General features: G+C 34.1%; 1 protein-coding gene across 1 annotated transcript; it reads right to left on the minus strand.

Annotated features, from left to right (window-relative positions):
* Window positions 1-1,075: 1,075 nt before the first annotated feature.
* Window positions 1,076-2,835, minus strand: LOC149138564 (peroxidase P7-like). The gene is made up of 4 exons (XM_089453361.1): window positions 2,571-2,835; window positions 2,049-2,240; window positions 1,773-1,938; window positions 1,076-1,639 (listed from the first exon to the last, which is right to left on the minus strand). Exons 1-4 carry the CDS (start codon window positions 2,790-2,792, stop codon window positions 1,248-1,250), a joined length of 972 nt encoding a protein of 323 aa, XP_089309487.1. The 5' UTR covers window positions 2,793-2,835; the 3' UTR covers window positions 1,076-1,247.
* Between the last annotated feature and the right edge of the window lie 11,717 nt (window positions 2,836-14,552).

Below are 14,552 nucleotides of genomic sequence, written 5' to 3' on the forward strand. Positions count from 1 at the left end.
GCATCAAAGAATCAACGCACAAGTTTAGAGCATTCAAGGAAGGACGAAGGGAAGAAGTGCAAAGTTGGTCTGAAGCAACGGGCGAAGGTGTAGGCAAACAAGTGCAGGGCTGAAGCACCCGAGCCGAAACGAAGGAAAGTCGTTCAAAGGCGTTCGTTTATGAAAGTCATTCGAAGGTGTCCATTCAGGGAAGTCGTTCGAAAGCATCCGTTTAGGAAAATCGTTCGAAGGTGTTCGTTCAGGAAAGTCGTTCGAAGGCATCCATTTAGGAAAGTCGTTCGAAGGAATTCGTTCAGGAAAGGCATTCGAGGAGGGCATTTGTGCAAGGTCGTTCGAGGGCGCGGCAGGGCGTCCGGGCGAATGGTCGTTCGGGGAAATCATTCGAGGGCGTCTGTGCGAAGAGTTGTTCGAGAGCATTCATTCGAGAAGTCGGGCAAGGGTACAGTGGGACGTTAGGCCTAACGATGGGTCAAACAAAACATGCGAAGGGTGTTTGGGTGAACACACATTCGAGTCAACGGTGAATGAAGCGCGAGTTGGTGAAACGCGCCCGGGTTGAATTAAACGAAGAATCGTGCGATGGTTGAAGGCGTTGGTGAACAGGCGAACCATGCATGAGGCGAACGAGCTAAACAACAAGTTCAGGAGACTTTGCCCAGGGTTGGGCGAGACTGCACGATGTGTGCAGGAAGTGAATTTGTATAGATGTAAAGGTGAAATTTGGGGTTTCCTTTGGATGTAAACTTATATGTAATTCTGAAGATTAACATTATTATTACGGGTAGACTCATTATAGGGAGTTTCCCCTCCCAGTTACACTATTGTGTATTTCATGTTAATGCAGATTTATGGTAATGAAGTTAATATGATAAATGGCATAACGAAAGATATACGTCGTTGTTGAAAAATAAACTAAGTATCAAAAATAGGCATAGTCCACGATCGCAAGTATTAGTAAAAAAAAAGTGGTCAGTGGCTCCACACCTCCTATAGTGCAGTTGGAAAAGTGCCGCCAATATAGGTGCGTGACGGTGCCGAAAACTTAATGATCTAAATTCTCAACTCCGTGCGAGCCTTGAAAACTTCAATATATAAAAACTATTTTAATGACTGTAAAGTTATGAACTTATTTATTCATGACAAGCTCTATCAGCATATGGTATCCATAGACTGAAATCATTCGAAACGTTACTTCTACAATTAAAAGGCAGTGCAATGGAGTGATGATAATCCGACAGTGATCATAATTAGTTTGGCTTCCTGCAGTTCTTTCGGATCTGTCCGCTGGTGCCGGTAAGAGGTTTGATATTTCCCATCTTAACCATGGCCGCAGCAAAATCGGAGAAGAAGGTGTTCTGGTTGGAGGCGTACGTAGTCACCTGTGAATCAGTGGAGCCTCCGTTGAAGAGTTCCTGGTCGGAGTGGAGAAGTCCTTTTTGGCTTTTCAGGTCGCTGTAATAGTTTTTGTCAAACACAGTGGGAGTCATATAATCCAATGGCGACAAGTTGCTATCTCCGGAGCCTGTGGTACTCGGACACTTTGAACGCAATGAAGCGGCGTACGCACTGTCTATGTTGGTCTCGTTGTAAATATGGGCTCTGAAATTCTTGCATTGCGCCTGCCCGATGGTATGACCACCTGCAGATTGAATATAACATATCAATTCAAAACCACCAATGAAAAATGAATATTCTTGGACCAATAGCCAATAATTATTGATGGTTATTATCAGCAAAGTTTTCTCTAGTAGAAATAATAATATTATCATTACCAGAAAGTGCAACCATTTCCTTTGCGGAGAGTCCCTGCGCTTGGAATAGTGAGATGAGGTTGCTCAGACTGGAAGTCGGAGGCGGAATGTTACTGTTTGCACCGCTTTTGCTAGCTGTTGTCGAGTCTCGCCTTCCCAACATTACTGTCCATGAAGGACCGCCAAGCTGGCAATTGATAATTTGACAACATATATCAATCATTACATCATATGCATTTTTAGGTATTCAAACAGGAATGTAAGAAAAGCTGAACAAGGTTAATGGGGCTGGCTTACTTCAACAACAGAATCACGAGCAGCAATGGCGAGAATGTCTGCACAGGAAACGACTCCGCTGCAAGCTTTCTCGACATTGCTCTTTATGGTATCTATCACGTCGAATCCCCTCGCAGAATTGGCATTGGGATTAGCTGTCTTCTCGCCAGTAATGGTCGAAGAATCGTCCAACAGAACGGACCCATCGCAACCCTGCATATGAATAAAACGCGCCAAAGCAGAACTTATCAATAATATCTTCTTCTTTTTTAAATAGCCAACAATCATAGCAAACTTATCAACAATGTCTCAGTTCCATAAAATTGGCGCTCACCAATAGATAAAACTTAAAATGATAGACATGAAAACCAACAACCATCATCAAATTTTTAGTATACATAAAACTTAGAATGATAGAGATAAAAACAAACAACCGTCATCAAATTTCTACTTAGCGAACCAGATAAATTTGAAATTCAAACCCTGGTGGCCTCTAAACAAAAATATCGCCATTACCAATAAAATATCAATTCGTGCACTTACATTAACGAAGCAGTCGTGAAAGTGCAGGCGGAGCAAAGACGCACCCATCCGTTTCTCGTTAGCGACCGCTTGCTTCACCGCGGCCTTCACCACCGACAGTGCCGTCGGGCAAGATTTGTCGTAAAACGTGGAGCTCAGCTGCCCATTCACTGTACAAGTATTAGAACACACAATAAACACCATTACAGCAATACACGCGAAGCTCTTCATCAAGGAAGCCATTTTTTGCTTATGGAATAAACCCAAAAAACAACTTTATTTTGCAATATTGCAGGATGGTTTCGGGAGATCTGTGATGGGCAATTTATGCACAAACATGAGGAGCAAATTCAACCGAGGAAGGAGGACTCGGTCCAATATAGACAACGTGGTTGTTGATTGATTTGCTGTAGCGCAGACATTTGAAAACGATGTATGCTTTTTTCATAAAGTACCCCTGCGCAATTATTAAACTTCACAGCCCGCGCTGAACTGTGAATGTTGGATAACGCGAAGACTGAGTCTCTGTCTGTATCTTCACGCCAGCAGACATAGCTCAAATTTCCACGAGCACCCTGGCATGCAATTATTATGGTTAGACCAAGCCCTAACTCGCAAGCTTCGATGCGTTAAATTCAAAGCTGCCGACGTGTGAATGTCGGTCCCTTTGTTTGTAATTCGCATTAATCACGGACTATCTAAAGTTTCTTTTATTTTTTCTATCAAACTGTACATTAATCTGTTGACTTTGGAGTATTGATGTTGAAAGTGAGTTAATTTTAGGCAGCTCCATCTTTTATTATTTTGTCAATGAGAGGAAACTTTATCTGGTTGGAGTTTTAGTCAAAACCACTGCCCGATAATATTTTCATGAGAGAATGAATCAAAAGGGTTCGTGTTAATTTTAATGAGAAGAGCATATATTCCAAGAGTCTTATTATAATAAAAAATTTAAAAAAATATATATTTTAATTGATAAAGTATAATGTTTCTAAATTTCAATTTTCATTCAAATTTATTTCTATTAAATATATTAATTTTTTAAATTAAATAACATGTAAAAAAATATTACATTATGATAACATTAAATAGATAATATAGTTTGAAAATACACATTTACATGATAAAAAACTTTATATATCATATTAATTATTTTCAAAAAAAATAATATGTTTAGTCAACAAAAATGTATTTGAGTTTTTTTCCTATCATGTTCCATGTATCTCAAATTATACAAGTATAACAACTTAAATTATTGAGGACTATGTATTTAATATCCAAATAATGGAAATAGAAGACTCCCATCATTATTTTGCTAGTTTTTATTTTTGTCTTAATATTTTAAGGTTACCATTTATCAAAATCCAACATTTCTCTATTTAATAGAATGACAATTTGCAATAGCCTTGTGGATCTATAATTCAGAGCAACAAGAAGAGATCTACAAAAGAGAACAGTGTAAATGGAATTGAGCCAATATTTTCGAGGAAAATGAAAAGTGAAATATAGACCAATGCCAATACAGTACTTGTTCATAATTACATTTATGGAGTGTTATACTATCCACCAAGGTTTCAATCTTTATGTCATAGGACCCACGCGGATTCCATGCATTTTAAAGGGAAATCACAGCGTGCCAATTTTGATTTTCTTTTGAGGTGGATATTGATTCACCATTGAGGTTGAGGTTTACTTTGTTAAGTCATCCATAATGGTTCCATTATATTTGTGGTCTACCACAACGTATGGAATAGGTTTCAATGGAAATATAGTTGTTGCAAGTCATTCATTGATTCCAATTTCACCAGTGAAGTTGACGGAGTAAAATCATAGTGAACCATCGACCAAGGTTCCATTAGCGGCATTGTCTATCCAACTAGGATGACATGAGTTTCAAAGGGATGGAGATGAGTGCCAGTTCGAGGCTTTAGTTCCTTAGGGTTTTTTTTAATAAATATATATATATATATATATATATATATGAACGAATAAATGATGTGAGAGCTAGGAGTCAAAGCACCAACCGTGATCTGGAATTCCTGTTACGGCTAAACTTGCAACTGAAAATTGGTTGATGAATATTTCCTTGAATTTGTAGGACCTACAAACTACAATTGGGCTTACTGTCAAACTAGAAAACAAACCTCAAGTTGGGCTCCACCTAGATGTTCAAGTGAAGTTGAGGACATGCTTTTGAATCTTCGATCGAGATTTTCTCAATGGATGCCTACCTGCTGTGCAATGCGACCAAACTCTCATTAGATCCCTTTATGTCCAGAGGAACTAAGGATTTACACAACACCTTTCCCATGTTCATAACCATGTTTGAACCTTGGAATCCTTTGAAAATCATAATATCCAGTTGCTAATTCAAAATCCTGAGGCACTAATTCTTGGAAAGCTTCACCAAATTAGAATGCTCCAAGTGAAAGCTAGCCTTCAAGTTTTATACATCAGGCACATGATCATTGACATAAATGAGAGGAACCACTACTATCTAGTTCAATAATTTATCAAATTTAATCTCACAAAAACAAGGAAATATTGAAGAATGAAGGCCTCCTCTGGTGCGTTTGGAGGCCACGAGATTCACGAAACCAAACCTCTTGCCAAAACCTTCACAAATGGGCACATATCCATTTCGACCAAAAAAATAATAATCTCATAGCATCATCAGGTCAAATCTTGTTGAACACACATGTTATCGACGCTTTATGGAATTGAGTCTTATAGAGTTCTATGATTATTTTTCCCCACGGAATGGTTTTTCATGCTGACTTGTCTAACCAACCAGAGATTTGGTTGCCATAGAGACTGGAGGAAAAGAAATATCTTAGCAAGAGGAAAGAAATATCTCAAGAAGAGGAAAGGGAATATCTCACGAGTGAATTTGTACACCATCACAACCAAATGTAAATGTAGACTCATATTGACTACAAATTTTTCTCATCAAGGTATCACCTCATCACCTCACAAATTAATATATTATCATATTCCTTCCTCCTCTAATTAAATATCAGTTATCATAGACCGACTATCCAGACCATATTTTGTCCCTCAACTCTAAAGCAAATCATATATCAGTTCATTCAGTTAAATCCCTTCACCAATCAGCATAACATTTAGTAAACCATTGCATAGAGAATATGAAAACACTTTGGTGAAATACTCTAGAGTTTATACGTAGCTAAAACAATTTTAGAAAATAAAACAAGGTAGCTAAGGAATATCCCTAATATTAGTTAATTTTTTTAAAAACAAGTATAAATAAAAATTTACAGTTTTTTTTAACACTCTTCTAAAACTTGCTAGACCCCTATGGAAAAGCTATGATGTGTTCAATTTTAACCCATGTTCATGACATCCAACATTTAAAATCTCTTGGATTCAATGGGTGGGGATTACTTTAAATTTTTTCTTCTTCTTTGTTTAAGTTCACCAAGAATGAAATATTTTGTGTTTGCTATTAATGTTGAGTAAAAGTGAAAAAACATATTAAATTAATTATTTTAATGTGACAGAGAATTGATGTTTTATTATTGAATTTTTTTATGGCATGTATGGTAAAATATAGTAAAAAGACACTAAAAAGTTTATACTTTTGTAAATTAGTTTATTAAGAATGAAATATTTTGTGTTTATTATTAATGTGGAGTAAAAGTGGAAAAAAATATTAAATTAACTATTTGATTTTTTAATTATTTAATGTGAACCAGAATTGATGTTTTATTATTGATTTTTGACGGCATGTATGGTAAAATATAGTAAAAAGACAATAAAATGTTTATATTTTTGGAAATTTTGTTAAAGTATAATTTTTAATTAATTAACCAATTATAAAAAAATTCAAAATTATTTAAAAAATTAATTATTATTATAAAATAAATTCAAAATTATTAAAGAAACTAATTATTGCTATAAAATTTTAAAATGTTGAATAAAATATCTAATTAAAATATAAATTAATAAAAAAATTAAAAGAAAATAATTGTTAGGTATCGATTAGAAATAAATATAGTGAAATCATTACTAAATAGTAGACAGACATCTGCATTAATTACCAAAGTTAATTATTAAAAAACCCTTTGCAAAGTGGATGATGGCATACATGGAGCATACAGCCATCGCGGTTTTCCAAAATGACCATCCACATCATACAGCCACCACAGTTTTCCGGAATGACCATCAACATAAATATTCTTAGAACATCTTACTTCCCGCCCCGCGTCTTCAATTTTCGAAAGGCAATCCGGCCCATTTCAAATTTGAATTTTGAATAAATTTTAAAAACTCTACATAGCGGCCTTCACAAATACCCCGAATACCTCAGAAACCGTCCTTTTTGCTGAGTGTTTCATCAATTTTCACATAACCTGTAACTGCGAGCTGAAAACATACATCCACGAAACTAAGAGATGCCTTCTCATGGCATACGCACATTAGCAAGGTAGCCGCTCCTCTTTTTAGTGAATGCAAAGCTAAATGGTTTAGGTTTAGTTTTGTGTGTTGTTTTCTTTAAATAACAATTTATGTTTTATTTTTGTTATAGGATTGTTTTTTGGTAATGTTTAATTTTGAGTGATTAAAAGTTGTAAAAGTTAAAGTTTAAGTGTAAATTTATGGGAAAATTTTTTTTTTTTAGATTTATGTAAATAATCAATATTATTTTCCATTTTTTATAAATGTTAATTTGTTTATCACAATGATTTTAAATGAGGTATATCAACCACGTGGTAGTATTAGTTTACATATTTATGTGTTAATTTTTATGTATATGCCAATTTGTTAACCACAAGTAATAAATTATACTATTGCCTTTATATCTTTTGAATTTGGAGGAAACATATATTCATAAAGTAAATATTTGTGTTATTAATGATTATTTCATGTGTGAAATTAAATTTGATATCTATGATGACTTGGTGCCTTGTGAGAAAGTAAGTAAATGAATACAATAACTAGTATTCAATTAATTAACAAAAGTCACTTTTCTAGTTTAGATCAATACATTTGAAGTGTCAAAGGTTGGAATAGGATTGGTAGATATAACCTAACCTACTTTGTCTTTCTCTAATCCACCATTCAACAAAGCATGAAATACCTTGGTCAGTGATTTTATTAATTAAATTAACTAATTAGCAAAAGTGACTTTTCTAGTTTAGATTAATATATTTGAAGTTTAGATTAATATATTTGAAGTGTCAAAAGTTAGAATGAGATTTGCTAATATAGCCCAACCTACTTTCATTTTGTCTAATCCACCAGCTAACCAACAATATAAATACCATAATAGATAATTTTATTAATTAAAAAATATTATATTACCTTTTATGGTGTGCAATACTTTCTTAAAAAACATAATTTTATAATAAAAATAAAAATAAAAAAATATTATTATTATTATTATTATTTATAATAATATTAAAAAATAATAATATGTAATATTACTATTTTATTTTAAGTGGGTTTAAAAATTAAATTTAAATATGTTTTTTAAAATCTAATTTATTAATTTTATAGGTTTTATATATTCATTTTATTAATTGTAATTAAAATAAATAACATTTTTATGTATTTATTTACTAATTTTATCTGGAATAAATAATTATAAATCAATGTGAAGTATTTTTATATATTTATTAAATTTAAAAATTTTACCATATATTTTTTATTTTAGTAAAAATATATATACATATATATTTTATTATTTTAATAAAATACAAAAAAATTAAATATCTTATTATTCTATGAATAATAAAATACAAAAAATTATTATATCTTATTATTTTATGAATAATAAAATACAAAAAATATTATATTTTATTATTTTATAAATATAAAATGTATAATTTATTATTTGGTTTAGAATAGAAAGTGACATGTTGTTTTATTAAGAAAATTTTGTAGGCAAAAATCTAGTCATGCTAAGGGCTAGTGTCATCCACGTTGGGTCCAATCGATTTTAACTACTTAAACGCCCCTGAGTTGTGACTACTCAAACCATAGATTAGACATGCTAGTCACCTTAAAACTCACATCACTTAACAAACTAACTAAAAAACATAAAATTAAAATTTTATTAAAAAATATTGAAATAAAATTATATTAAATATTAAATATTTTAAAATAAAAATGTGTTACTATATATATATATATATATATATATATATATATATATATATATATATATATATATATATAATTTTATTGAAAAATATTAAAATAAAAATGTGTCGCAATATAAATGAATAAATTAGTTTAAATTCATTTTAATTCTGGATTTATAAAATATTTATTAAAATTAAATAAATTTAAAAAATAAGAAAAATGATTATATAAATATTTGATATATATGGACTAAATATGATCTGTAATATTACCAGCTAAAAAAGTGGGCATAATATGAACAATAAGTAGTTAATATTGATAAAAACACTTAGAGGTTTTCTTATGACATGCGTTTCTTGGGGGGCTAGGAGTTTCTTTCTTTTTTTCAGGTTCTATTTTTCCATTGTTGGGTGTTTTACTTTCCAATTTCCATGTCACTCATCGAAGTTTAAGTCTTCATTAGAATTTTTCTACTCGGGCTTAATATGGATGAGGAAATACTTTATTATGGTGAGGATAGCCCTTAAAGTGGGCATGCATACCCATCCCATGAATATTTTATTTTTAGAAAGGATTGCCCATTGGTTTCATCTCCCATTCATCTCACAGTTGGAACTGTCTCACTTTCCTCAAGGCTTATTTAATTTGTCATCAAATCATCTAGATAATGCAAAATGTCTAGAGGTTCCAGGCCTGATTCTTTCTGCTAAGCATGATCCGACTCTGGATACAACAAGCCCTAATTGCAATAAGCATAATGTGACAACCTCTAAAGAAATGAAATTCAAATATTTGAATGATAATAGGGGATGATATTCTCCTTTCAGACATTCTACAACTTATGTATAAGGATCTAATTGGCCAGTTTGCTAGGAAGGTGGTTAAACCTTCTTCTCTAAAACATTGGATCAATTCCAATTCGGCTCTTATTATCCATTTTTATGCAATTCCACATATTTCCTAAAGCTTGATTATGTGTTATCCTCAATAAAGTAGGCAAAGTGAAGACTCTCCTATCCTATGACTAATGTTAGTGAAAATCTAGGTTGATGAATCAAAAGTAGAATATGGATTTTGACGCTTTGATTAGCCCCATCTTAATGCAAAAAAAATGTAGCCTCCTCCCAGCTTTATCGACGCCATTATAGAAAAAATCAATTTTGGAAAAAATAGGAAATCATATTAGCCAATTTGTTTGTTGGGAGGAAGTTTTCCTTTCGAAGCAAGATGGATGAGTAGCGTGGTCGTAAGTGGAGATCGACCCAAGCGAAGGTTTCCTAGAGGGTATTGAATTGGTATTGAACGAGGTGTTTTGGAACCAAAAGATTGATTATTGGAAGTTGATGTTCCATTGTTTTTCTTTCCATGATGTAGGCCACCTCATCTCCAATCGCACATGAAAGAAAAATTCCAATCATCCAAAAAAGTTTGGATTAAGAAACTTTTGAACATGCAGATTGAAGCCTCAGGACCAAGGGAGAAGGATCCTCTAGATTTCAAAGTCAAAGACACAGACGAAAATCATCCTCCCTCTCCAGGTAAGTGGTTTTAGACCCCATCATTTTTTCCTAAAAAAATAATGATAAAATTGATCATGATGGTAATATGCTTTGGAAAGTTTCCAAAATTATGTCCTTGATAGCTACGTCTCCAGTCCTTTCTATTCAAAGTCTATCCCTCTCTAAAATGTTGCCACATGTCAAGGAGAATGATGTCTTTCCAAGTATGATATTTATTATGGTTCCAACTCTTGTGGGAAACCTCCTTCTGTAGATTATAAGGGTGTTCATTCCTAAAAAGATGCTTATGTTTCTATTAGCCTCCATGTTAAGTGAAATTCTCTTTATTTATCTTCCTTGACTCATGAAGATTTTTCAATGTCTAGTGGTCCAACCATGGATGCTTCTTCCGCCAGTCATGATAATCCCAAATCCTTGCTTTCTAACGCCGAGTCTAAGGTTAGGGAATAAATTGTAAGTGGAAAAAATACCATAATCTCCAAGGTTCTTAGAGAAAAGGCCCCTCCCATGAAGGAAAATGAAGATATTGTCTTTGAATATTAGGGGGTTTGGTGCCAACCCTAAAAAATGACTCTAAAGTGGCTCATTCGAGCCCACATCTTCGATTTTATCATGATCCAATAAACAATGTCATTGGGCACCTATGTGGTTTCGATTTTAGAACCCTGGTGTAGGAATTAGACTTTCTTCTCATTAGATTCAGAAGGTTTGTTGTGTGGATTTCTTATGGCTTTGCAGCCTGATTTGTCGGTGTTACTTTTATCGAGCTCTTCCAAACATATAGTGATTGATTTTGTTTCAAACAAACTAGAAGAGGTGAGTCATCATGTTATTCCAATGAAAAATGCTTATGATGCATTAAAGAAGTCAAAATATTTATTTGACTCACTCTCAGAATTGGAAGTAGTTCATAAATTAGAGCTATGATGCATGATGTGGAAGCCATTGGAATTAAAATGGACATCCCTATCACAACCTTTTTCGAGGCCCTCTATCCTACATATTCTCAATATATTGAATCCTTACAAGTTAGTTCCCAACACAAGGACGATACTTTTGACACTCTTGTGGAGGCATTTGTAGGAAGGGAGATTTTTTTTGGGAATAGGAATATAGCTTATCAATCCCTTGAAGAAGTTTTGTGCCTTGCAAAAGAAGAGAGGAACCAGTCACAAGATTCTTCTAGAGGAAGAGTTGGTAGAATAGGACATGGAGGGAATAAAAAGAGAGGCAGTGAGGATAAATATCATGAAGGAGGAAAATATGATCTCCATTATATTTTTTGTAAGATTTATGAACCTTGTGTGATTTAGTTAGAAAACATATGGATAATATTTAATATGTCATTGAAAACAAAACTAAGACTAGAGAGTTGGAAAAATGGATGTGTCTTTATTTATGTAGGTTGATCCAATAGGTTTTTCAATCTGAATCTAAAACCAAAGAAGCCAACTCATCAAAGATGTAGAGGAAAACATGTATATCCACTAATTATTTTTGAATATATATTCCTATTACATCAATTAATAACCATGCATAGTGAAGACCCTTAGGCATATTCCCTTTATGTAAAACAACCAAATGGTACCTAAAATACCATATGGGGTCAAGGACACCAGAGAGAATGCATGTGTCATGGTTGGACACCTTGATCATAGTGCCTAAATCCTACAATGTTCATTTTCTTGTGTAAGGCTCTTATTTTCCTCTTCAACCATGGCTTAGGCCCCTATACCCCTCACTACTATCCAAAACCAATTAATTGTAGCCACTTTCCACTTAAAGACTAAACATCTCATAGAAAGGTTTTATGTGGTGTTTCAATTTATATTTCATCATGCTTAAGCCTTGGAAGTTTAGATAAATTCCTAACTAGCTTTTTATGCTTCCCTAACCATTGATAGGTTATAAAGACCCACCATGGTTACTAAAAGCATCATAATAACCCGTGGTAAAGAACTCATATTTTAGACTCATGGTTATCAATTAGAGGTGTTTTCCATGGCGATTGAGACTAACAAGCATCATTTTGAGCATAAGGTTGTTATTGCTAACTCATAACCTTGGTTGGGACTATAGACCCATTCTTGGTGCGTAATTAACCTAATCATGGTTTCCATTAGACACTTGGAAGAAAATGGTATCTAGAAAAGGCATACTATGGTGGATCAAGGACTTGCCGATGGTGCTTGAGACTAAAAAGAAATATTTAGGGCTAGAGGTTCCTATTTCCTTCCCTTAAATACAACGATAGTCTTGAGGCCCATCAATGATTCCTAAGTATAATGCATTAACTGACTCAGATGTGAAAGAATCCCTATAAACAACATAACACAATGTTTCTAGGTGTTGTTCAAGGTGCTTGATCTTAAGAAGGTTTACTTAGGGGGTCACTAGTTCCCAATTGACCATGCTTATACCTCAAAATTTCCAATATAAAATGCCTACTTATGATGCTTGTACCCTGTAGGTTTTAACCCCGTACATAATTACCTGCATACGAATTCTAAAACATAGAAAGTAAACAATGTGAGAGCATAACAAATAAAACACATATACACAAAGATTTTCCCCTGGATCCCAAAATCGGGACTACCAGCTTGATTTTTCATTATGTTCCTTTCAATGTTACAATACATATTTATACATGTCGAAGCATCCAATACCATGGACTGAAAACCATCGCGCCCAAAACCATGTGCGAAAACCATGCACGAAACCATAGGTAGGTCCGCCCAGCCTAATATATAGGGTCCAAAAAAAAATTTCCTGGGGCGCTGCCCTGGACCCCATAGAGGGGGGCTACCCACCCCCGTCAAACACCTTGTGACCCCCTCGCTGCGCAATTGACACAACGAAGGGGGGGCTCCGACCCTCCTCTAACCCCCCAGTTAACTACGTGGGCTAGTTGTGGAAAGAATATAACACAACCCAACATACCCTACTTAGAGGTGAGAGAACCCTAAAATCTTCCTACATATTAGTTTCCTAAAAAAATTTATTCTAACATATTTTTCTTCAATACCCCTATGGTGGTTCAAACATTTTAATATTAATGGGTATATAATAAAGCTCCCTTTTGTCGAAATATATTGGTGCCTCACTTGTAAGAAGTCTCTCAGAATAAAAGTTTAGGAAAATCTCGTGCAAAGTATGGATAAAAAAATATCTTGTTGAATCTTTAGGAAACTCAACCTTCCTATTAGACTTACCTTTCTTAAAAATTTTTTGCAAGCCATCCTTATGTACCTATTCTCATCCTTGGAAACCCCTAAATCCATTCTAGAAAAAATAAGAAACATACAGAGATCCCTCCTTTGGAGGGTAGCTAAAGAGTAAAAACATGGGCCCTTGTTACCTAGGAAAATTATACTATCCTAACCACCTAGGGGGCCTGTGACTAAGGGACCCTAAAATTCTCACTCAATCACTAGGAATCAAAACTTGGTGTGGTGGCCTAAAATCCCAGAAGCTTTATGGAGTAAAGTATGGAAGGAAAAATGCATGCCATGAACAAACGATAGTTTGTTGATTTGGATGGGGGCTGGAATTGAGGGATCTCATCTTTCGAATTCAGCTTAGAAGAATAAACACTTGATTCAAGCTCACAAGTTTTGGGAAATCAGGCACATAAATTTAGCCCTCTTTTGGGAGGATTCCTGGTAGCAATGGCCCAACTTGGAAAAAGGAGAGTTGAATGAGCTAAAAACTTGTTTGATATTACAAGGTAGAGTAGCGGTCCAATAGTATTGGGTGAAACCTCAATCTCAACAAAAATGGAGGCACTGGGAGAAGTGCATGCATTGTCCAGTGAACATAAGATTAGAAACACAGGGAACCATCACAAAAGAACTAGAAATTGGAAGAATTAAAATCCAATCTGGGAAATATATCCTCTAATGAGGACATTGGCCTAAAGGATCTTTTAGCTTAAAGGAGGCTTACATATTACTAGTTGGCATAGAAGGACACCCCAACAAAAGTAAATGGAAAAAGGCTATGGGACTCCAAACTCTGGCCCAAGGTGATCCATTTTCTTTAGCTTCTCATGTAAAACAAGATATTAACCTGGGACAATCTCCAAAAAAGGGGTTTTCAAGGTCTAGCTACACTCTAGCTTATATTGGAGAAGCATAGAAACAACTGAGCATCTACTTAAGAATTATAGATTTGCATAAAAAATATGGGATCACTTGGCCATAATTTTCAAACGATGAAATTGGAATGGAACCAATATTCATTCAACACTTTAAGAATGTAACTTTGGACCTTTTACAAGTGTTATAGTGAATATAACATGGAAATTTTTCTAGGATTTATAATGTGGGAAATATGGAAGGAAAGGAACATAAAAATATTGAAATATTAGTCATTA

This window comes from Pinus tabuliformis, chromosome X, assembly GCF_031772625.1.
Source record: "Pinus tabuliformis cultivar Carrire ecotype Pingquan chromosome X, CPIR1, whole genome shotgun sequence".
NCBI lineage: Eukaryota > Viridiplantae > Streptophyta > Pinopsida > Pinales > Pinaceae > Pinus > Pinus tabuliformis.

What these genes read in the sequence shown, in the direction of transcription:
- LOC149138564 (XM_089453361.1), bottom strand. Translation starts at nt 2,792, where the DNA reads ATGGCTTCCTTGATGAAGAGCTTCGCGTGTATTGCTGTAATGGTGTTT. An exon ending in CTCGTGATTCTGTTGTTGAA is followed by an intron (nt 1,939 to 2,048) that starts GTAAGCCAGCCC and finishes ATCAATTGCCAG; the next exon opens with CTTGGCGGTCCTTCATGGAC. An exon ending in GGAAATGGTTGCACTTTCTG is followed by an intron (nt 1,640 to 1,772) that starts GTAATGATAATA and finishes TTCAATCTGCAG; the next exon opens with GTGGTCATACCATCGGGCAG.